We start from the raw sequence: 24258 nt of genomic DNA, 5'->3' as shown, positions 1-24258 counted from the left end.
AATTCTGTGTTTTTCTGTCAGTATGGGGTGCTATGTGTACATTCATGAGGAAGAAGAATGAACCTAAATGATTTTAGCAAATGGCTGCAATATAACAAAGAGTGAAAAATTTAAGGGGGTCTGAATACTTTCCGTACCCACTGTACATTAAAAATTGTCTCTCTCCAGTATCTCTCCATAACTTTTTAAATTACTCTCATTAACTTTTTTTTACTTATTTATTTTTTTTCTCTATGTATTTTTTAGTGATTAGTGGCACATTTATGGGTCTCCTTATCACATACTACAATTGGTTTTTCCTTTCGACAGTTGTCTACAACCAATTAGGTCAATTAATGGGTGGAGCCTGTGATATGTAGAGCCACTATAAAGTTTTGTGTCTAAATGTAGTTATGACTAAGGCCGTATAGGACGAAACGCATCAACTGATCTTATCCGCAGTTGTATTCTGTGGTTTTTGAATAAAGATGAAGATTTTTTTAGGAGCAACTACGGGTGTGCGGATCATCTTTCTATATATGCACCACGGCTGTGGATCGGGCACCCGGGAGCTCTTTCATCTGTGAGTTTATGGGTAGTAGCTTCTGTTTGCATTTTTAGATTAGAGACTGTACTTGGAAACGCATAACCCTTTTAAAAAAAAAAAAAAAAATATTGGTGGAGAATTATGGAGTATGTCATGAATGAGGATGCTGGTGAGATAGCACATTTAAGGGAGAAGTATGGGAAATCAAAAATAAGCAGTATATACTACCCTAATGTTTTCATGTCTTTTCCCTCTTTCCTCATGTTTGTGAACTGTCAGGAAGGAGCCTGTAACGGTTCTTTCTCTGTTTGAAAGTTTAGAGGGAGGTGGAAATCTCTCCAGCAATACACTCCCTCTTTCAGCCCCTCCCTCTCTTGGACATGTGTTTGGTGAACAGGCACACCCCCACTTGCCAGCTAGAGCGAGCACGCTCTTCACGTGCCTTCATCTCCATGGCAACTTGTCACCACAAAACCCAGTCAGTTTCCTCTCCTCCAGTAGCTCTGCTGATCTTGTGTTCTTGGCTGCACTTTCTCTGCAGCTTTCCTCCACCTCTCCCATGGGCTTTGATCTCCAACTATTGCAGCCGATCCCCTCACCTGCCATCAGTCAGCAGCTGTCAAAGCCGGTGTCAGCTTCTCCAGCCTTGCAAGCACAGGGGATGAGGAGAGAGATGGGGTTCTCAGCATTGTGAAGGGGGGGGGGGGGGGAGTGTCAGCCAATGCTGCTCATGCTCAGTGATCCTCTGAGCCATTCTAGGAAATGTTCTCTAAACATCCCACTGTATTCAGTTAGAAGGAAAGACATGGTAAACATCAGCCCCGGTTTGTGTGACATTCTGTTCTGTGAATGAACACAATGTAAGATATAGAGAGCACGCTTTTTCAGTACATAGCAATGCTGCAGGGGAGAGGAACGCTGGCAACTCCCTGCCTTCTAAATCTAAAGTGAAATATCCGATAAAGGCCAGTTGTGTTTTACTTTGCAGTGTATGCTTTGCATTATAACTACCAGGAATATAATATAAAAAGCACATTCAGTGACTTCTAGTCACTAAAGACTGCTACTATTATTATAGGTTTCTCACTAAAGACTGCTACTACTATTATAGGTTTGTCACTAAAGGCTGCTACTACCATTATAGGTTTGTCACTAAAGGCTGCCACTACTATTATAGGTTTGTCACTAAAGGCTGCTACTACTATTATAGGTTTGTCACTAAAGGCTGCCACTACTATTATAGGTTTGTCACTAAAGGCTGCCACTACTATTATAGGTTTGTCACTAAAGACTGCTACTACTATTATAGGTTTCTCACTAAAGACTGCTACTATTATTATTATAGGTTTGTCACTAAAGGCTGCTACTACTATTATAGGTTTGTCACTAAAGACTGCTACTACTATTATAGGTTTGTCACTAAAGACTGCTACTACTATTATAGGTTTGTCACTAAAGGCTGCTACTACTATTCTAGGATTGTCACTAAAGGCTGCTACTACTATTCTAGGATTGTCACTAAAGGCTGCTACTACTATTCTAGGATTGTCACTAAAGGCTGCTACTACTATTATAGGTTTGTCACTAAAGGCTGCTACTACTATTCTAGATTTGTCACTAAAGGCTGCTACTACTATTCTAGGTTTGTCACTAAAGGCTGCTACTACTATTCTAGGTTTGTCACTAAAGGCTGCTACTACTATTCTAGGTTTGTGTGTGTGAGCTGAGATTGTTCTGCCTGGAACAGAAGAGTGAAGGAGGGGGGGGGGGGGGGGGGAAGAAGGAGGAGAGCGGCTCTGTGTGTTGTGTGACTTCTTGGAAATAAGCAGAGAGCCCAGAGCTGACATCAATCACAGAGAGGAGAGGAAAGGGGGCGGATCCAGACTTCTATTGTCATGATAAAACTTCATGGAAGTCTGTAGACCCTCCCACAAGTAATTAACTCTATTTTAACAGAAACTGTGCAATTCTCAGAGGGCTGAAACTGTTAATAGATGCTAGAAGCTCATAGGCATTAAGATTAGGCAAAACCCCCCCCCCCCCATATTTCTTTTTTAGGGAAAAGTCATTATTGGCAGATTTTTATAATTTCTCGTTGAATATTCTTTATATCAGATATGGATCTTTCATTAACGTATGTGGAAGAAGGTATGGCAATGCTGTCTTATACTGTATACCTACCTGCATTGCAAATGAGAAGTGTAGCGTTCATGTAAAAGAAAATTATGGGCAGCAGCACTTGTACCTTTTTTACTTTCATTCATTTTTATTGAGAAAAAGTCAAGTACAAAAGTCAAAAAACATGGTAAAACAAGCAAACTAGACATGGTCCAGAAAACTGTACATATAAGATTGAGGAAGGGTATATCCATAAACGGAATGTGTCGGGGTCAGTGAGGGAGAACCCCATATAGAGGGATGCAGAGCCCAAGAAAAAATAGGCAATATACAATGAGGTAAGGCGGAGGGTATCTCCAGGAGGGGAAGGAGGAGAGGACACCATGCCCCCAATGGGTGGCGAGACATATGGGTCCAGTAAATTCCCCCTCCAGAGATAACCCCCAAGAGTGGGAGGGCGGTGGAAAAGGGTGGTGGGGGGGGGGGGGAAGTAAGGTAGAACAGACTGGAAGGGGGTAGAAAGGGGTAAGAGCCTAGGAGAGGTGTAAGAGGTTAGCTAAGATAAGAAGAGAGCAGAGGAAGAGGAAAGAGGGTCTGGCTGCCAGATCAAATGGAAACCTGTACGTACTTAGCCCAGGGCTCCCAGACGGACTCAAATTTAACCACATTATTATTGATAATACTAGAGATTTTTTCCTGTGACATGATCCAGGAGATCTTAAGTTTGGTCTCCCTGATGGACACCCTGGGTGTTTTCCATGCTCTGGCTATGGTGAGTTTGGCTCCTAGAGGCATAAAATGAAGGAGTTTCTGAGCAGGTTTAGATAGTTTAGGGACCTTGACGTTGAGAAGTGCAATTTGTGGGGACTGAGCGATGGGGTGATCAAGAACCTTACGAATGATCTGGAATAATTTATTCCAGTACAGCTGAATCTTGGGGCAGGCCCACCAAGTGTGCAAGTGGTCACCAGATGAACCGCAGCCCCTAAAGTACTGTGGACAGGCATTTGGAAACATGGCCGCAATGCGGTTAGGGACCAGGTACCATCTGGTGTGCAATTTAACATTGACTTCGATAAGAGAAACATTCAGTATACCTGTAAAGGAGCTTTGAAGGCGGAAGCCCCAGTCGTCCAGGTCCCACTCCATTTCCAGATCCCTCTCCCAGGTCAGCGCGTATGCAGGTTTGACATCGCTGTTGGATAGTATTGAGTAGATGAGGGAGATCCCTCCTCTTGGGTCCTTGGCTTCCGAGCACCAGAGTTCATAAAGAGTGAGTTGTGGAGGGTCTGGTTTATCGTCCCAAATGGAGTGGAGGAAATGTGATATCTGGGAGTGGCGATGCCTCTCAGTGAGGGGCATTTTGAGGAAATTGACACAGTGTGGGAAAAAGAGGGGCCCCATGGAGTTAAAAAAGAGTTCGATGCGGAATAGGCCCTTGTTTAGCCACCAATGGAAAGCTTTGATATTTTGTCCTGGGGGAACACTTGTACCTTTTTTAGTGCTCTGTCAGCGCTCAGCCTTTTCACCCAGAAGCAAGCTTTCATTGTAGAATGAGCCTTGAGCACCAGTTACAGCTTGTGTATGTAAATGGATCTGTGGACAGTTGAGATGAATTTAGAGGTCTGGCTATTAGATAAGATCTAGACTTTTTCCCACCCAAAGCTCTACAAAGTCTCTGAGCTCCAGGACTCAGGTCAGAACTTGACCACTTGCCATATGGAACATGACCAAGTCGTTCTTTGCTTTTTGGCACAGGGTTACTTTTAAAGCGGTAGTATCCCGCTTTTTGACACTTTTACCTACAGGTAAGCCTATAATAAGGCTTACCTGTAGGTACAAATAATATCTCCTAAACCGGCATGGTTTAGGAGATATTTACAGTGCATGCAGCCGCTCGCGCGAGCGGCGCATGCACTCTGAAGGTCCGGGGGGGACCTTCAATTAGTTTGCCGGAGCTTGCCGGAAAAATCACTCCCGCGCGGGAGTGACGTCATCGCGGCTCCGGCCAATCATCGCGCCGGAGCCGTCTCTTCCGGCCAATCAGCGCGCCGGAGCCGCCGAACCCAGAAGAGACTGCGAGGGATCATGGCAGCGCCCGCAGCGATGTCCGGGGGTCCGTGTCGGGGCTTCGTTTTAAGGTAAGTTACACATAATGGGCTAGTATGCGATGCATACTAGCTCATTATGCCTTTGTCTTGCAGGTTTTTTTTTTATTTATTTTTTTATAGGGTTTACAACCGCTTTAACTGACAATTGCACGCTCATGCAACACTGTACCCAAATGAAATGTATATCATTTTTTTCACACAAATACAGCTTTCTTTCGGTGGTATTTTATTAACACTGGGCTTTTTTTTTTTTTTTTTTTGCGCTATAAACAAAAAAAATACCGAAAATTTTGGAAAAAATATATTTTTTTTACTTTCTGCTATAAAACCTATCCAATAAGAAAAATGTAAAAAATTCTTCATAAATTTTAGGCAGAAATGCTAGGGGATGTTTGGTATAGTAATTTCTCAACAAAATAAAGCATAGAGACCAGGATGTTTTAGACATGGATATTTGCTTTGAATATTAAAAATGAATTAAATAGCGTTTTTGGTTTGTGGTGCTCAGATGCAGTGAAGAGCCACTTTTAAGGTTGTGAAAAAATTAAAATCTTTGGTGTGTAAGTAAGACACCTAGATGACACATATACACCATCCACAATCCTGCTAGTCAGTGCCCCATAAAAGGTATATGTGATAGAGAGATATCGTTATCCGTATCTAATGCTATGATCAAAAAAATATTTAATACCTGTTGACTGTTTTCTACTGCAAACACTCATATAACCACGTTTGCTTCCATCTGTGCTGCCAAAAATCCTCCACCCTCTCTTCAGACTGATCCTCGACCTTTTTTGTTGAATATTTTTATTTAACTGCTTCAGACTCCACTGATCAGAGATCAGGGTAAAGGGCCAATTACAGTGGCCCTTTATCATGTGATCAGCTGTCAGCCAATGACAGCTGATCACAGAATGTAAACACAAGCCGGTTATCGGTGATCCTCTCCTCTCACTCACAGCTTGAGGAGAGAAGAAGAGAGCCGGTACCTGGCTTTTGATAGACATGTGCACTAATAATCAGGGCACTGTGTCCTGATTATCAGGACAGTGCCCACCAGTGGCACCTATCAGTGCCCATCAGTGTGTCCTCATCAGCGTCACCCATCAGTGCAGCCTCAGCAGTGCACATTAGTGAAGGAGAAAAACTACCTGTTTGCAAAATTTTAAAACCAACTATGAAAAATGTTTGGTTTTTCCATAATTTTCTGCCTTTTTTTTGTGTGTGCTTAGCAAAAAATAAAACACACAGTGGTAATTAAATACCACCAAAAGAAAGCTCTATTGGTGTGAAAATAATGATAAAAATTTCATATGGTTACAGTGTTGCGCAATTGTCATTCAAAGTGTGACAGCGCTAAAATCTGCAATTTGGTCTGGGCAGAAAAGGGGTAAAAGTCCCCAGGAGGCAAGTGGTTAAAGTAAGGTCAATCGCATTTAGCCTAAAGTTCAAACTTAAGGCCCGTACACACGTACCGATCGTCGGCATACAAACGTCGGCGGACGAAAGATCTGCCGATTGTACGCGTGTTAGTATGGTGCCTCCGACAGATGTCTGCGCACAATCCGCGGACAAAAGTCTTTCGTGCAAACATGAAAATTTTTGTCTGCGGACACCAGAACGGACGATTGTTCGCCTGTCAGTACAGAATTCGGCCGACAGACCGCAGATTTGCAAGACTGGGCATGCTCAGAAAATTAAAAACACAGGGAAAGTTAACCATTACATGACATCACTTCTGCAGTCAGCTGAAGTCTGCAGACAAAATTCTTGTGCTGTCCTTGTGCTGTCTTTGCACTTTTCAACAGACACCGACATCCCGGGGAGAAAAGAGGAACATTTGTATGCCGACGATCGGTACGTGTGTACGGGCCTTTAGAAAGTTTTGCTGCAGTTGCATTTGCACAGAAGGAATGGGCTGCTGTCTGGTGGGAAATGCAGGAAAAACGATGTGAACCTTTTCCAAAACTGTAGCCCCACGGAAACTGCATTGTGCTGTGCATTTCCCGCACATGGGCAAACACCCCTCGGTTTCCAATACGTTGGAATGCCATTAAAATCGAACGACCCCCCCTGCGTGTCTGCTAAACAGCAGCGTTTTTTGTGCTGCGCTTGCATGTCTGTGTGCAATTTACACACAATCCCGCACCCACATTGCCGTGAACCTACATTTACAGTCACTCGCCACCTGATATGAGGACTTATTATTATTTATTACAGGTATTTCTATCGCACCATCAATTTACGCAGTGCTTTATATGTAAACTGCACACTTCTACTGTTTCTTATAAGTATACTTCCTCAGTTACATATATAACCAAATATCTCAAACAGGGCTCCCCGCTGGCCAATATGTGTTTGCACTTGGGTCAGTAGGCTCTGCCGTATGCATTACACCTTTTTACTTTCTTTTTACATCTTCAGGCACAGAAATCTGGGAATGGCTGCTTTCTTCCAGTGTGAGACTTGATGGCAGTCTTTTTTTACATATGGAATTCATCTAGAAAATATAGGTGTGCATTCACATTGCAGTACTGTAGTGTGTAAACCTTTACAAAATTGAACTTGCGGCGCGCCGTTCACCAATAGACATGCATTTTTTTACAAGAAATGTGGTAAAACGTGCTGCTAAAAATTGCTCTAAGCTCAAAAATATACTTATGCTTTATTTCTGTATTTTATTATTTCTAGAGTAACCCATTGAAATGAAAGGGCTGCCCTATGCGCAAAGTGTGGCAATGTGTGAAAAATGCACAAAATACTCAACACTTTCATAAGGGCGCAGGGCTGTAAAGTGAGTATTGAGTGACATCTAGTGGAAACAAGTGATGTTACACTAAAAAAGAAAACTTTCAATACTCTACATGGGGCAAAGGGACAGATGCTGTCTATAAGGTGAGCATTAAGTGACATCTAGTGAAAACAAGTGATGTTGCACTTAAAAAAAAAACCTTTTTAAAGACCCATCATTAAAAATCAATTTTTTTTCCCAAATGAATAAGGCTCCTCTCAGCATCACCAAATCACATTTTTTACTGTTAGTTTAAAAGTACCTTTCTTGCCATAAATATGATTTTTTTTTTTTTTTTATCTCCTTCCTTTGACTTAGAGCTTTGGCAGCCTATATTACATGGTTTCTGGCTACCAGGATTGTTTTAAGCGTTCTAACATAAGAGATTTTTTTTTTTTTACAAATACACCTATGAGCTGAGAGGATTAAAAATTTTAAAGCCAGAAAGCCGAGCCTGCATATGTAATAAGCAAATGCTGAACTGAAACCATTGCAGTACACTGTAGGATGATGTGGCGATATGTTGCAAATTAGCAGCACTTTATTAAAACTAAAAGGACTAACCTTTTAAAAGGAAATTATCTTTTGAGGATAATTTTAGTTGTTTTTTTTTTTAATCAAGATTATACATTTTAAAACTGATGTTTTATATCCAAAAACATTAACCACCAGTATCTGCAATCTGGCCATTAATATTATGACACATGGGCTCCCGTGCTATGATAATGGTAATTACTTTTTCAAGTGAGAACTAGGAATGTGGACCTGTCCAAGCTCCCAGCTCTCTCATGCTGCGGTCTGTGTCTGATTTACCTTACTGAACAGAAAGCAACTTGTGTGGTTCTGACCACGTGATCACCAGAACAGCCAAACATTTTGATTACATGCAGGCTGGAGGTTTTTTATTATTATTTTAGAATTTTGAGTTTGACGGTTTGCGCAGCGCTTTACAACATAAGGGCAGACTGTACAGTTACAGTACAATTTAATACAGGGGGAATCAGAGGGCTCTGCTCGTTGAAGCTTATAATCTATTATTTGCAAATGTTTTTTTCATCCACATCCTACAGATGCCACTTCAGCCTGAAGATGGTATTGTGCCTCCATTTAATGCTGTAGTTGTCCTATGCAATTACAGTTTAAAAAAATTTGCAAAAAAAATAAAGAATATATTTTCAATTTCTTGTCAATTTTTTTTGGCCTAAACAGGATATTCATTTAAAACACTATTTCAAATAGAAGCCTTATATGTTCTAAAGCAGTGTTTCTAAACCTTTTTTCAGTCAAGGCACCCTTTAAAAATTATAGACACTCTTGAGGCACCCTTTAAAAATGATGGACAGTCTTGAGGCACCCCATTCTAAAATTTAAAAACGATCCTAATAGTTTTGGATAACGCAGAAACATCAACACGAGTAGGACACCCAATGTTGGAGGTGTTTTATTCATCCAAAGCAAATACACTTTTTCAAACTGTTACTGACTAGTTTTCCAATGTTTCTCTTCTCCCTCAGTTTTTCTCCATCACTCAGCTATGCCCTCAACGCTGATGGAGGGGAGCAGTGGAGGGTCAAACAAGTATGCTATGCCGGTGACTGACATCCTCTCATCAACTAGTGATGCCATTGGTCATTTGGATGCCAGCAGCTAGAAGGTTGTAATGGTGCACAATAAAAACCTGTGGCTTTGTGCAACTAAAAGGCAGGCTTTATCCACACGCCAGCTTGTATACAAATTTTGGGCATTTTTTAGGCAAGGCACCCCTGAAGAAACCTCCAGGCAAATTTTTTAAAAATAAAAAAAACACCTGTGTACATAAGTATTCACAGCCTTTGCTCAATAATTTGTTGAAGGACCTTTGGCATCAATTACAGCCTCAGTCTTTTTGAGTATGATGCTACAAGCTTGGCACACCTATTTTGGGCAGTTTCTCTCGTTCTTATTTCATTCTCTCAGTCTCCATCAGGTTGGATGGGGAGCATTTGTACACAGCCGTTTTCAGATCTCTCCAGAGATGTTCAATCGGGTTCAAGTCTTGACTCTGTGTGGGTCACTCAAGGACATTCACAGAGTTGTCCTGTAGCCACTCCTTTGTTATCTCTGCTCTGTGCTTAGGGTTGTTGTCCAGTTTGAAGATGAACCTTCATCCCAGTCTGAGGTCCAGAGTGCTCTGGAGCAGGTTTTCATCAACTATGTCTCTGTACATTGCTGAATTCATCTTTTCCTCCATCCTGACTAGTCTCCCAGTTACTAGCACTGAAAAGCATCCCCACAGCATGATACTGCCACCACTTTCCTTAACTGTAGGGATGGTATTGACCAGGTGAGGAGTGGTGCTTGGTTTCCTCTAGATATGATGCTTGCCATTCAGACCAAAAAGTTCAATGGTGGTCTGAGAGTCCTTCAGGTGCCTTTTTGCAAACTCCAGACAGGCTGTCATGTGCCTTTTACTAAGGAGTGGCTTCCGTCTGGCCACTCTACCATACAGGCCTGATTGGTGGAGTGCTGCAGAGTTGGTTGTTCTTCTGGAAGGTTCTCCTCTCTCCACAAAGAAATGCTGGAGCGCTGTCAGTGACCATCAGGTTCTTGGTCACCTTCCAGACTAACGCTCCATTCCCCCGATCTCTCAGTTTGGCCGGGCGGCCGCTCTAAGAGTCTTGGTGGTTCCAAACTTCTTCCATTTACGGATGATGGAGGCCACTGTGCTTATTGGGACTTTGAATGCTGCAGACATTTTTCTGTACCCCTCCCTAGATCTGTGCCTCAATACAATCCTGTCTCAGAGGTCTACAGACAATTCCTTGGACTTCATGGCTTGTTTTTGTGCTCTGTTAACTGTGGGACCTTATATAGACAAGTATGGGCCTTTCCAAATCATGTCCAATCAACGGAATTTACCACAGGTAGACTCCAAGTTGTAGAAGCATCTCAAGGATGATCAGTGAAAACAATATGCGCTCAATTTTGAGTGTCATGGCAAAGGCTGTGAAAACTTATGTACATTTTTTTTTTTTTTTTTTTTTTTTAATAAATTTGCAAAGATTTTAAACAAACTTCTTTCACATTGTCATTATGGGGTATTGTTTGTAGAATTTTGAGGAAAATAATACATTTAATCCATTTTGGAATAAGGCTGTAACATAACAAAATGTGGAAAAAGTGAAGCGCTGTGAATACTTTCTGGATGTGCTGTGCGTGCCACTCTAAATAAGTCATCGTCTTAGTTGTGTAAATTTCAGCTTGAGCTATTGAATGCTTTAAACAGGTTTCTTTCATTAACCATTTATTGCCCCACTCCTGCAGATATACAGATATTCTGCGACAGGGTGGCATGGGCAGCCTCAGTCGTGTGTGTGTATGTATGTATGTATGTATGTATGTATGTATGTATATGTTTTTGAAATAAAAACAAATGTAATTTTTCTTCATTTTCAAAAAAACTTTGACAAAAATATCCAACTTCAAAAATCTCACCATGTCTCTTACTAAATGCCTCTTACTGACCAGGGGTATTTGTACTGTCCTGGCATTTCTGGGCCTCAAGAAATGATCTAGGCTGTCAGTACATCAGGATTGAGCAATTTTAAAATTATTTATATATATATCTCATAGTTTCACACAAACCAAATAATATACATTTAATTGGGTTTATTTTTGCCACTGACGTAGCAGAAAAATGTTTTGCTTGAACTTATGACAATCACAAAAAAAATGAAAAACCCAGTGGTGAATAAATAATGCCAAAAGAAAGCTCTATTTGTGTGAAAACAATAATATAAATGTAATTTGTGTACAGTGTTTCATGACTGCACAATTGCCAGTTTAAATAGCTCAGTGCCGAATAGCAAAAAATGCCCTGGTTGTGAAGGGGGTAAAACCTTCTGGAGGTCCAGTGGTTAAAGGAGCAAATGGAAAGATCATGGCTCACACAGTGAATGCAAAATATGTCTAAAATAACATATGTTTACACATATTAAGCATAGAGAATTCAAGAGTAAGAGAACTCAGAGGAAGATGTTACAGCAGTTAAGGCACTTAGGCTACGTTCACATGTCGGTGTAGCGATCGCGGGCAGAATCACCGCGATTCTGCCCACGATCCGGAAATCATTGCAAATCGCGGGACGCCTGTGCATTGCCCGTGATTTGCAATAGCACCCCAAACGCTGTGCGATGTTGCCGCAATTTCCGCCTGCCGATTCGCGGTAACATCACGCAAAAAAAATCGCATGATAAATCCCGCGATTATTTTTGCGTGATGTTACCGCGATTCGGCAGGCGGAAATTGCGGCAACATCGCACAGCACTTGGGGTGCTATTGCAGATCACGGGCAACGCACAGGAGTCCCGCGATTTGTAATGATTTCCGGTTCGCAGGCAGAATTGCGGTGATTCTGCCCACGATCGCTACACCGACATGTGAACGTAGCCTAAAAGTATGCATTTTTATTATATTTGCATCATAGGTGAAAAAACAAACTAAACAAGTATTTAAAAATTCTACCTTATTTTATAGATCGTCTGTCCAGAACAGTTTTGGTGACCGAGTCTCTGAGGTGAACCATTCACAGAACACTTCCTTCACTATACCTGAGAAGTACCCGCACTCTGATGGAGAGTGGACACCAAACCAAAGGTTGGTACCTAGATTGTTCCAGTTATGGGTGAAGAGCACATCAGGGGGGCACAAGACAAACCTTCCAGGCTTCAGTTTTTTATCCAGACATTGCTGCTTCCTTTTGGTATTTGATCATTTTAGAAGAAAGACCAATAAAAATAGTGGAGCACCTGGTAAAGGGATTGCCAATATGAACCAATTACATACTCCCAATCTGCACTGACAGAACAGGAATATTGGATTTGGTTCTAGCGCACAGTTAAAGCACAATGTGGCATTGTAAAAGTAAACAATTCTAAAGCAGGCACATTTATGCCGGTTCACACTACCGCGGCACGACTTCGGGGGCGACCTGTGAAGTCGCGTGCACCGCGTCTTGCACGGACTTCATATAATGACTGTCAATGCAAGTCGCTCCGATGTTACAGGAACTATTTTCTAAGTCGGAGCAACTTGAGTCGCTCCTATTAGAAGGGTTCCCATAGCACTGCATGGACCGCGACTTGTCAGGCTGACCAGTCGCCTGACAAGTCGCGGTAGTGTGAATGGGCAGGGGATCAGCTTGCATTACCACCTTAGTTGCTGTTCAAGTGTACCAGGAGCCCCAAACCTTGGTCATTTGATTTGCCTACTATAACCACAGCTGGCAAAGTTGTGTGTGTGTGTGTGTGTGTGTGTGTGTCCGGCTACATTATTTATAGGAACATATTCACTTCTTCTACACAAGTAGTTGTCAACTAACTTCATGCAGATTGTCCTAATCCTAGATCTACTCTAGTGCTGCTGCAAAATCATGCATTTTTTTGGTTTTTTGCCCGTTTTAGATGCATCTTCATGCGTGTTTTTTTTTTTTTTTATAGGAGGAGACTGGTTATTAAAGCCCGACTTCACCTTTATGGTGAAAATAATAAATGCACATATTTTTTGCAGAAAAAAAAAACACTTTTTTTCTGCAGGAGCCTGCAAAGCATTCCACCTGCAGACAAACCCTACAGCTTTCAGACTGTACCTCTGTACAGGCTTTCAGTTTAAAAGCTGCAGGGCTTATGAATGCACAAGTACGCTCAACGCCCTCACAGCTCATTGAGAACTACTGTACAAGCTGTCTGCCATGGTGACAAATTGGACTTGTAGTTCCCTCATTCAGAATCTTGTGCATGAATAATGCTGCTTTACAGACAGAGCACCGCACAGGCACGCTGCATTTAAAATGTGAAAGTGGCTGTGGGCTGTCACAAGGGTAGGGGTGAAAATCAGGGGAATGAGGAAGACCTTGTTGCATGATGCACCCTAAATATGGGTGTAACAAGCTCCAAAGAGGGAACTTATCCTTTAAGCACAAAACCCTCCCAAAAAATGCATGTAAGCTCCTTGAGGGCAGAGACTGATGAGAATGTACAATATATATGTGTAAAGTGCTGCACAAATTGAGGGGGCGTGATTTAAGGAACCTGAAAGAAATCCATAAATAAATTCTTTGGGCTAAAAAATGCTGCACCAAAAGAAACACATGGACCTTTTCAAAAATTGCACTGCACCATGTTGCATTGATGTGAATGGGCCCCATGGAGAATATTGCAATTTCCATTGTCATGCATTGCAGCATGATGGTTAACACAGGAGAAATGTCCTAGTAAATTAAATGGGGCACAAGTGAGAACCTCTGAGGTTACTAAAGGGCCACACCTTATAATGTATATAATGTTGCAGAAAAACGTCAGATTGTGGCATTACTTCAGAAGTTAAAGACTGGAGATATGCTACAGGAGGAGATGGCGGAGTCCCTCTGAGACTGGGGACATGGTACATAAAACTGTTAGAGATCACTGCCATTAGAGCCCCTTTAAAAACCTTCCATGTTTCTGGTCACTACAGCCATCTTAAAGATGACTGATGCCACATTTGATATTCCTCTCAATAAGATCCATATAAAAGGTGAAAAAGATAAGATCCATATAAAAAAGGAAAAAAATTAAAATAAGAGGAGGTAAAGGACTGTACAGAAAAATAAGAACATGGGAAGCAATAAACCAAACCAGCAGAGTCAGAGAAGACTCTCATTACTGCCCGCTGGGGCTTGAGGGCCAAACGATAAGTACAAAGGGGGCCACAGGATGGAGGATAGGCAGCAGGGGTTTAGACACACAATTGCAAAATGTTTGGTAAAATACACTCCTAGACTGGAGGTATATTTTGATGTTTCTGGTCAGTCCTCCAGGGTCCCGTCCTGCAACACCTAAGAGCGACTCTGAGCTGGTCAGCAAAGCACAGGATCGAGGAATGGCAACCAATGAGGTCCCAATGCACTGGGCCTGGGGGGAGCTACCTCAGGCTACCAAGGTAGGTAACTGATGTTTGTGAATTATTGCGGGCCTTAGGCTGATGGCTCGTGGTTTGCAATGAATAGAGATTTGTGAGCCAGCATTTGTGGAAGATTGTGATACATTAGAGTGGCCATAGAGGGTCAGGTATTTTCCCCAAGAATGATTAATGCAGAAATACCTGTCTTATTATGATTAAAGTGTTACTAAACTCATAACAGTAAAATCCGTCTGTAGGGGTTAATCCTGTGCATTGTGTAAAAAGGCTGTTTGATCCTGTATGCACAGATCCTCCTCTTCTTGCATTTTCCCCATAACATTTCTGGATAAGACAAATGTACTGGAGTCAGGCTGCTCAGTTTGGTGTGTATTGCTAGAGAGTTATTTTTCTTGGAAGAGTGCATTTGATCAGCACAGAGCCAATCAGCACTATCCAGACAGAGGGTCAGGGGTTCTGCATCCTAGGGCAGCTCAGTGCAGTATGAAAACTCCTTCTCCTACAAGCTTTAACCAGGCAGTGATAGAAGTCACAAGACTGCTATATACTGCTGATGAGAAAAGGTATTTAGCAGTTTATATTTACTAAAACTATTGCATTTCCATGTGCAGTGTACTGTGGAAGACCAGATATAGTGAATGCAGAATCCTGGGTTTAGTAACACTTTAAGGTAACATTTTTTTCTATAGCCAAAAAAAGCTCCTGCGGCCAGGGAGTAGGTAGCAGGTGGGAAGAGATGTGTTGAGATGCCCTGAGTCTAGTGAATTTTGGGATTGTGAATTTCATGTTAGCAGCATAGCATGCATGCTTTATAAAGTCCAGTTTCCACATGTCATTCTGCAGTTTATAGATTTTATTTTCTTGTCTTTTTCCTTATTAGTCTCCACACAAAGTGAAGGACACAAGTGTTCGGAACATAAACCTATCTGAAAGCACACATTTCAGGATCATACAAAGCACTTCTGAAGAAGAGAAAGTCTCGTCACTTTCCACAGCTGATGAGCAGCCAGCATTGTGCATTGTAGAGGATGTAGACCCAGAGATGGAGCCACTCCAGAGAACTGCAGACGTTGACATTGAGTCTCTAGGAGCTGCCGCTGCTGCTCCCATGTATGAAGAGGCCACCCCTTTAACTGTCTGTATAAGCCAACCACCAACTCAGCCATCAAGCAAGACTGATTCACCTTCCAAGAAAAAAGGTACTTTAGTTAATTTATCCGTATTCTTGGGCACCTGTATAGAAGGGATGCAGGTCATTACTGCTATAAACAGTGGTGGCAGCTTGGAGTTTGTTTTTGTAATTTCTCCACCCCCTTGTGCACGGGGATCCCCCTTCTCACAGCTCCTGGCTTTTACCTAAAGATGGGGTTCCAGATGTTTGCTCTATTGCCATCTGTTGGTGAAAACAAGTATAGAGCCATGGCCGTAAAAATACTCTGGCTTCCACAGTATTTTGTGAACTTTAGTTCACCAAGTGCTGTAAACAATAATAGTCCTGCTGTGGTTTGAGAGGAGGTTTGTTTGTTTTTTTTTTTTTTTTTTTAAATCGCATTGAAAAAAGGCATTAAACCTAAAGCACAAGTTACAGTGGGTACGGAAAGTATTCAGACCCCCTTAAATTTTTCACTCTTTGTTATATTGCAGCCATTTGCTAAAATCATTTAAGTTCATTCTTCTTCCTCATGAATGTACACATAGCACCCCATACTGACAGAAAAACACAGAATTGTTGACATTGTTGCAGATTTATTAAAAAAGAAAAACTGAAATATCACATGGTCCTAAGTATTCAGACCCTTTGCTCAGTATTTAGTAGAAGCCCCCTTTTGATCTAATACAGCCAGGAGTCTTTTTGGGAAAGATGCAACAAGTCTTTCACACCTGGATTTGGGGATCCTCTGCCATTCCTCCTTGCAGATCCTCTCCAGTTCTGTCAGGTTGGATGGTAAACGTTGGTGGACAGCCATTTTTAGGTCTCTCCAGAGATGCTCAATTGGGTTTAAGTCAGGGCTCTGGCTGGGCCATTCAAGAACAGTCACGGAGTTGTTGTGAAGCCACTCCTTCGTTATTTTAGCTGTGTGCTTAGGGTCATTGTCTTGTTGGAAGGTAAACCTTCGGCCCAGTCTGAGGTCCAGAGCACTCTGGAGAAGGTTTTTGTCCAGGATATCCCTTTACTTGGCCGTATTCATCTTTCCCTCTATTGCAACCATTCGTCCTGTCCCTGCAGCTGAATCACACCCCCACAGCATGATGCTGCCACCACCATGCTTCACTGTTGGGACTGTATTGGACAGGTGATGAGCAGTGCCTGGTTTTCTCCACACATACCGCTTAGAATTAAGGCCAAAAAGTTCTATTTTGGTCTCATCAGACCAGAGAATCTTATTTCTCACCATCTTGGAGTCCTTCAGGTGTTTTTTAGCAAACTCCATGCGGGCTTTCATGTGTCTTACACTGAGGAGAGGCTTCCGTCGGGCCACTCTGCCATAAAGCCCCGACTGGTGGAGGGCTGCAGTGATGGTTGACTTTCTACAACTTTCTCCCATCTCCTGACTACATCTCTGGAGCTCAGCCACAGTGATCTTTGGGTTCTTCTTTACCTCTCTCACCAAGGCTCTTCTCCCCCGATAGCTCAGTTTGGCCGGACGGCCAGCTCTAGGAAGGGTTCTGGTCGTCCCAAACGTCTTCCATTTGAGGATTATGGAGGCCACTGTGCTCTTAGGAACCTTAAGTGCAGCAGAAATCTTTTTGTAACCTTGGCCAGATCTGTGCCTTGCCACAATTCTGTCTCTGAGCTCTTCAGGCAGTTCCTTTTAACCTCATGATTCTCATTTGCTCTGACATGCATTGTGATCTGGAAGGTCTTATATAGACAGGTGTGTGGCTTTCCTAATCAAGTCCAATCAGTATAATCAAACACAGCTGGACTCAAATGAAGGTGTAGAACCATCTCAAGGATGATCAGAAGAAATGGAAAGCACCTGAGTTAAATATATGAGTGTCACAGCAAAGGGTCTGAATACTTAGGACCGTGTGATATTTCAGTTTTTCTTTTTTAATAAATCTGCAACAATGTCAACAATTCTGTGTTTTTCTGTCAGTATGGGGTGCTATGTGTACATTCATGAGGAAGAAGAATGAACTTAAATGATTTTAGCAAATGGCTGCAATATAACAAAGAGTGAAAAATTTAAGGGGGTCTGAATACTTTCCGTACCCACTGTACATTTAAAGAGGAAGTAAAGTCCCAAAAAAAAAACGAGAAAAAAAAAGCCCTGTAAAGAGAAAGGCATAATGAGCTAGTATGCATCGCATACTAGCTCATTATGAAGTACTTACCTTAAAACGAAGCCCCCGCCGTGCCACCCGCTCAGCGACAGGACGGCCGACATGTCCGGCCATCCTACTTCCGGGTTCGCATCCTCTGGCCATCTGATTGGCCGGAGGTGCGATTACATCACTCCCGCGCCTGCGCGCGGGAGCTGCTGTTCACGGCACTGAGCTCTGAAGGAACGGCACAGGTGGCCGTTCCTTCAGAGCGCATGCGCCGATGACGTCATCGGCAGTATGCACTCTAAATATCTCCTAAACGGTGCAAGTTTGGGAGATATTTATAGCACCTATAGGTAAGCCTTAATATAGGCTTACCTATAGGTAAAAGTTTGTGAGGTGGGTTTACAACCTCTTTAACAAGCTGATGACTATCACAGAACAATATAAGAAAGTACAATACTTCCCATAACTCAGGCTGGGCAGATGTTGACTATTGTGGCTTCTAGTGGGATTACTACATTAAACTAGATATATGTACAAACAGTGGGGTTATTTTACGAACACTGGGGAGTGCAAAATCTGGTGCAGCTGTGCATGGTAGCCAATTTAGCTTCTACCTTCAACTTGTTCAGTTAAGCTTTGATAAAAAAAAAAACTAAAAGCTGGTTTGTTTATATGCCCAGCTGCACCAGCATTTTTCAGTTTTAGTAAATTAGGCTGGCCATATACAGAGCAAATTGCGCCCTGTTGGCACCACTGTTTGGCATCCTTCAACTGAAAAATGCAATCAATTAAGAAACCGCACTTGAAGTTTGTATATATTTGGTCATTCAAATCAAACTCGTTGCAATTCTGGTTTGATGCATCTGCTGGTCAACTTTAAAAATAAAAATAAATATAATAATAATTTGTCCGGCTCTTTCAAATTTTCTTTTGAAGAGTGTCGGATGGGAGGGTGGCGTTGTGACCACCAACTGAGAGAAGAGAGAATGGAGTTCAGGAACTGACCAAAGTTCATGCATTGTATTATGGACAGCTACTCAATTTTTCCTGATGAGTGTTTAAAATTCAAATGCTTTGCACATGGGTCTGGTAGTTAGCAGGATGGTATACTTTTTTTTTTTGTAGAAATTGTAGCATAAAATATTTTATAATAAATAAATATATATATATATATATATATATATATATATGTGTATAATCTCATTAGATCGACTGCTCTGAAAAGCGAAAATTTCGCTAGTCCTTGCTGAAACGGCTGTATTTCAGTCCATCTATAGCTAGCTTCACTCAACTTCCTAGTTATTTTTAGGCCCTGTGTCAATGGGCTTTTTCTCTCTTCAAATGGGCTTTCTATTCCCATACCGGACTGTGCAGAGTGGAGACGGACAGAGTCCTACTCTCCCATATGGGAAAATCGGATCTTATCTGATCCAATCCTCCAGATGGATGGAAAATAGGGTCACCATCCGTCTGAATTTGGCGGACAGGATAGAATCAGATAGCGGCGGGTGATCCGGAACACCCGTGTGAAAGGACCCTTCGTTTTGTAAAAGAAAAGCTGCAGCCTTAGCATCCCTATTTGAAAATATTTTAATGCAGACAAGAATACAGAAGATGCTTGCTATTTGACTTCAAGTGCTGTGCAGGACTTGGGTTTAAGTAGTGAGCCAGTCACATAAAATCAGGGTAGACATTTTGGAAACTTGTGTCCACAGAGCACTGCTGCCAGTTTGTTGGGTTGCCCCTGTGCCACTTATCACTCAGTTGTTTGTATTTAGGAAACTGGCAGCAGCTGAGAGACAAAACAATATGCAAATTTCAGTTCCTGAAGCAATCTGTTTTTATTCCAGAGAGGGAATGCAAATGACAGAACAAGTAAACACTTATGCTGAGCCAAATAATGAAATATATTAATGCATCTCCAGCGTGAACACCTCCCTTATCCCTGCCATGTTCTGTATTGCTGAAGCGCAGGGATGTTTGCATATTCGCATCTAAACAAATTCCCTATGCAGGTTTATATCAGTGCAGCCAATTTCAGGATATCAAAGCTCAGTTTCCACTCTAAGCATTTGTAAAGATGCGCCAAATGAAAAAAACCTCACCAAAATCATCAGATGGAGTTTGGGCATTCCAGCCTTCGAAAGATTGATGTGGACAGTGGAGCATGATTACTTGCCTCTGGTCTTCTCTTAGGGTGACAATCACAAAAGAATCCAAACTAGTGGGACTGCAGTTGCATACATGAAGAATCTAAGTTTGTTCCTAACCGCAGGCCTTAGTAACCCTATAGAACAGGGATTCTTAAAGCGGAAGTAAACAATTTAAGAACTACAAACTGAAAATGCTATTTCAGTTTTAATATTTAAAGCAAACTCACACATCTAGTAGTGCACCTGAATGAAAATTCCGCTGCCAAAACTGAGGAAATACAGGATGTACAGGATGGCCAAAAACCGAAACGGACATTTAAAAAAAAAAAACTTTAAAATTTCTTTAGTTTGGCTGGCGTTTTTGCATTAAAGCCAATGAGATGCGATTTTTGCATTAAAGTCAGTGGGACGTAGCATGCCATTATGGGCACCTTTTTTTTTGTTTTTTTTTTCTGTCAGTAAAAAGCAGATAACCCTATTTCTCTTAAGCTCATTGACAGACATAGTCCTCCTTGATTAATATCAACTCGGGTTATACTGCCCTCTACAGGAGTAGGACTAGACAGGAAAGAAAACGTTCTGGCCACACCCTAGGGGCAGTCCCAGAGGGTATATCCTCTCACTTCCTGCTACAGCAAATCAGTTTTTTTCTGTCTAGTTAGGAGTAAGGACCTAGATTCCTTGCTAGGATCTTCGGTCCTGGCAAGATTTTTTTTTAGAAATACTTTTTTAGACAGCTTTGTTTCTCCAGTGTTCCTGTGAGATCTTCAAGCAAGTACGCTGAAACTGGGCGACGGGCTGGATGTTGAGATCCAGTGGTCACCCCAGTTCAGCCTACGAGCGCGTGCAGGCCATAGCTCCGTGCTGGGTCGGCCGCGACATAGTCCCACTGGACGGGGACTGACCCTGCGAGTTAAACGTCTCGTCTGGACGCCAATGACCAACAGAGTCACGGCGTCCGTATTGGTCGACAGCCCCCCCACCCCGGTGGAGAGGGGTTCTGTCAGGAGTTGGCGCCCGCCTGGTTCCGGTATGGTGAGTAGAATGTTCCCCCTCTCCCCCTGTCGGGTTTGTTGGTGGACGCGGGCCCCTCTCTAGGATGGTAGGACACTCAGTTCTGGGTCTCCCCTCTATCCTATAACAGGTCACAGATCCCCCAATTTGAGTGTGATTTTTGTGAATAGAAACCAGGAGGCTTGGTTTGGAAGCTGACTATCTAAAGTCACTATATGACTGTAAGGGTGACTGAAGTCAGTGGCAGACTACTAAGAGGCATTACTATTGAGGTATAGAGGTATCCTACCTGTCTAGTGTGTACACAGGCCGATGCCTATGCCTGAGTTACTGCAGCCACAGATCGCCATCCCTCCAGAAAGCCGGTCACTTCCACAGGCCACACAGCCTCCCGCAGGCCGAGGACACCTCCCGCAGGCCGAGGCACTTCCGCAGGCCGTACAGGTTGAATGCACATATCCCGCAGGCCGCTGCTAGCTTGCAAGCCGCCGCTATCTTACACAGGCCGCCGCCATTTTCCTGCAGATCGCACGAGGCCGCCATATTGGCGTAGCCTCGTGTCACCAGCATGGGAGCGGCCATGTTTGAGGTGACCAAACACCTCGTGGAGTAATTGGGAGGCGCCGGAAGGCGTCTAAAGGGGCGGAGCCGCCTCCTTGGCCCAGGGAAAGCAAGCCAAAGACTTCCTGTCTGTAACAGACAGTGCTGGAAGCAGGTTGATAAGAAACTTCTGTGCATAAGGTGAGCCTTGGGGTCTCTCTCTCTCTCTCTCTCTCTCTCTCTCTCTCTTTCTGAGGGGTCCAAGCAGGTAGCCTGAGGGGCGTACTGCGCTGGGGGACTAATTTAAAAGCAATTAATTTTTTTGTGTTTGCTGGCAAGTGTCTTGTTACATGAACCCTGCCACTCATGTATCCCCACCTGATCCCCTCGGGGTGGCCGCAGGACCCTCCAGTACCCCACTTGTGATGATGCATTATCAGCAGTTTTGGAGTCTTTGGTATCCCGGGTGGAGGTAGCCTGTCAGGGGCGGGGGTCAAGAAGAGCGACCCCCGCCTACCCCTATGTCATCTGATACTTCAGATACGGATTCTGAGCTTGTCATTGCCGGGAAACCTTAAATCTTGAGGTTACACCGGCAGAGGTAGCTGAGACTCGTATTCCTTTTTTGGTACTAGCAAGCCTACCAAAATGGTGAAGGGTTTCCCTTGCCCAAATGGGGTCTAACGTAAACGAGCCCCTGCTATTTCCAAACTCATTGCTAGGTGCTATCATTTTGAGGAATCCCTCATTACAAAGATGGACGGTACCACCAATAGTGGACTCACCGATTTCCAGACTAAATAAAGCCATCTCGTTGGATTGACAGAATGGGCCCCCACCCATCTCTAGGGTGGGGGGACGTCTTCACCGGTTTCCGGATCCAGGGCTTTCCAGAATCCCCGGATAAAGGGGTTCGCGAGGTCATATGGTCGGGATACAAGATCGAGTTTCGATCACTTCCACCGGTGCGATTCTTCCCTTCCAATATTCGACATCCCCGGGTCGCTTAAAAAGCTTTGCGGGGAACAGCTTGATGCAACAAGCAGTGGTAGTTCCCATTCCTTGGAGGAGTTCTAGTCGAACCTGTTCACAATGCCCAGGAAAAAGGGCTAGGGTGCGTCCAATTCTGGTCTTGGAAGAGATGGAGTCCATCCATACAGTGGTGGCCTCCCTGCATCAGGGGGATTTCCTGGCGTCTATAGACATTTAGGATGCCTATCTTCATATCCCCATCTTCGCAGGACATCAGCGTTTTCTTTGCTTTTCCCAAAGATCATCCCTGGTTCCCACCAGGAGACTGAACTATCTGGGCCTAATTTTGGATACATCCTTGGCAGGAGTGTTTCTCCAGGCGGAGAAACTCCAGAAGATTCAGTCAATGATTCGGATGTTGCTGTCCGTCAACTGGCTGGGATTGATGGTCGCCTCCTTAGAGGCAGTACCGTTTGCCCAGTCTCATACCCGAATTCTCCAAAGAGGAGATTCTTCTCATATGGAATCGGAATCCCGATTCCCTGGACAATCGGATCCGATTGAGTGAGCAGACCAGGGAGGCGGAAGACATTTCTTCTGATAAATTCCAGGTTACCGATAAAGGTGTTGGAACTGAGAGCGATCAGACTTTGTCTGATTTACTGGACCGAGCAGCTCCAGGGCAGTCCGGTTCGGATCCAATCGGATTATGCCACGGTCATGACTTATGTCAATCACCAAGGGGCACCAAGAGTGCCCTGGCGGCCATAGAAGTGGCCAACATTCTTTATTTGGGGAACAGTTGTTCCAGTTCTCTCCGCGATATTTATCACAGGGGTGGACAGGCAGATTATTTCAGCCGTCAGATTCTGGATCAAGAGGAATAGTCTCTTCATCCAGAGGTATTTCGCCAGCTGTCCCTTCATTGGGGCACCCCGGATATGGATCTGTTGGCAGGTTGGCTCAACAGGGCTCGCGCCTAGATCCTCTAGCGGACGCAGCAGACGCGCTGAGCGCCCCGTAGGGGAAGTATCAGCTACTGTATGTCTTCCCCCCTCTCAAGTTACTGCTGAGATTTCTCCGCAGGATAGAGGTGGAGGGAACTCCAGTTATCCTGGTAATTCCGGGCTGGCCTCGTCAAGCCGGGTACGCCGACTTGGGCAGGCTAGTCGCAGACGCTCCTTGGAGACTTCTTCTCAGGGAGGATCTGCGGTCTCAAGGACCGATCTTCCATCGTGCTTTACAGTCGCTTGTTTTAACGGCCTGGCCATTGAGACCCAGGTACTGAAGGACAGGGGATTGTCAGCTTCAGTTATTCCTACTCTAATTAAAGCAAGGAAAGCGACTTCTAGCAAAGTCTATTATCGCACATGGAAGACTTATATTGCGTGGTGTGAATCGTTGGGATTTCCCCCACGTACCTATTTGGTGACCCGAATTTTGGCTTTTCTGCAAAAGGGGGTTGAGCAGAAACTATCCTTGAGCACCATCAAGGGTCAGGTTTTTCAGCGTTAGCAATCTTCTTTCAGAAGCCGCTGGCTACTCATTCCTTGGTGCGGAATTTCATCCAGGGGGTGCGGCACTTGGCTCCGCCAGTGCGCGCGCCCTTACCGCCCTGGGATCTTAACTTGGTTTTGTCGGTTCTGCAGAAACCTCCCTTTTAAAATATCAGGGAGATTCCCTTGCTTACATTATCCCAGAAGGTGGCCTTCTTGGTGGCTATCACTTCTGCACGCAGGGTGTCAGAACTGGCTGCATTATCATGCCATTCCCCATATCTTGTGGTTCATAGGGATAAGGTAGTTCTTCATCCGAAGCCAT

The 24258-nt window shown here is 43.5% G+C and overlaps 1 protein-coding gene across 2 annotated transcripts in view; it reads left to right on the top strand.

Moving 5' to 3' along the window:
• Window positions 1-24258, top strand: part of LPIN1 (lipin 1) — a 289491-nt gene that overhangs the window by 163796 nt on the left and 101437 nt on the right. For both annotated transcript variants that reach the window (XM_082252224.1, XM_082252225.1), the window contains exons 5-7: window positions 12062-12181; window positions 14374-14503; window positions 15363-15681. In XM_082252224.1, the coding sequence (XP_082108350.1) occupies window positions 12062-12181; window positions 14374-14503; window positions 15363-15681 (569 nt within the window). The remainder of the gene's footprint in view (window positions 1-12061; window positions 12182-14373; window positions 14504-15362; window positions 15682-24258) is intronic.

The sequence above is a fragment of the Pelophylax lessonae genome (genome assembly GCF_965119305.1).
Source record: "Pelophylax lessonae genome assembly, chromosome: 3".
In the NCBI taxonomy this organism is placed as follows: domain Eukaryota; kingdom Metazoa; phylum Chordata; class Amphibia; order Anura; family Ranidae; genus Pelophylax; species Pelophylax lessonae.
This window is presented reverse-complemented; position numbering and strand designations above follow the sequence as displayed.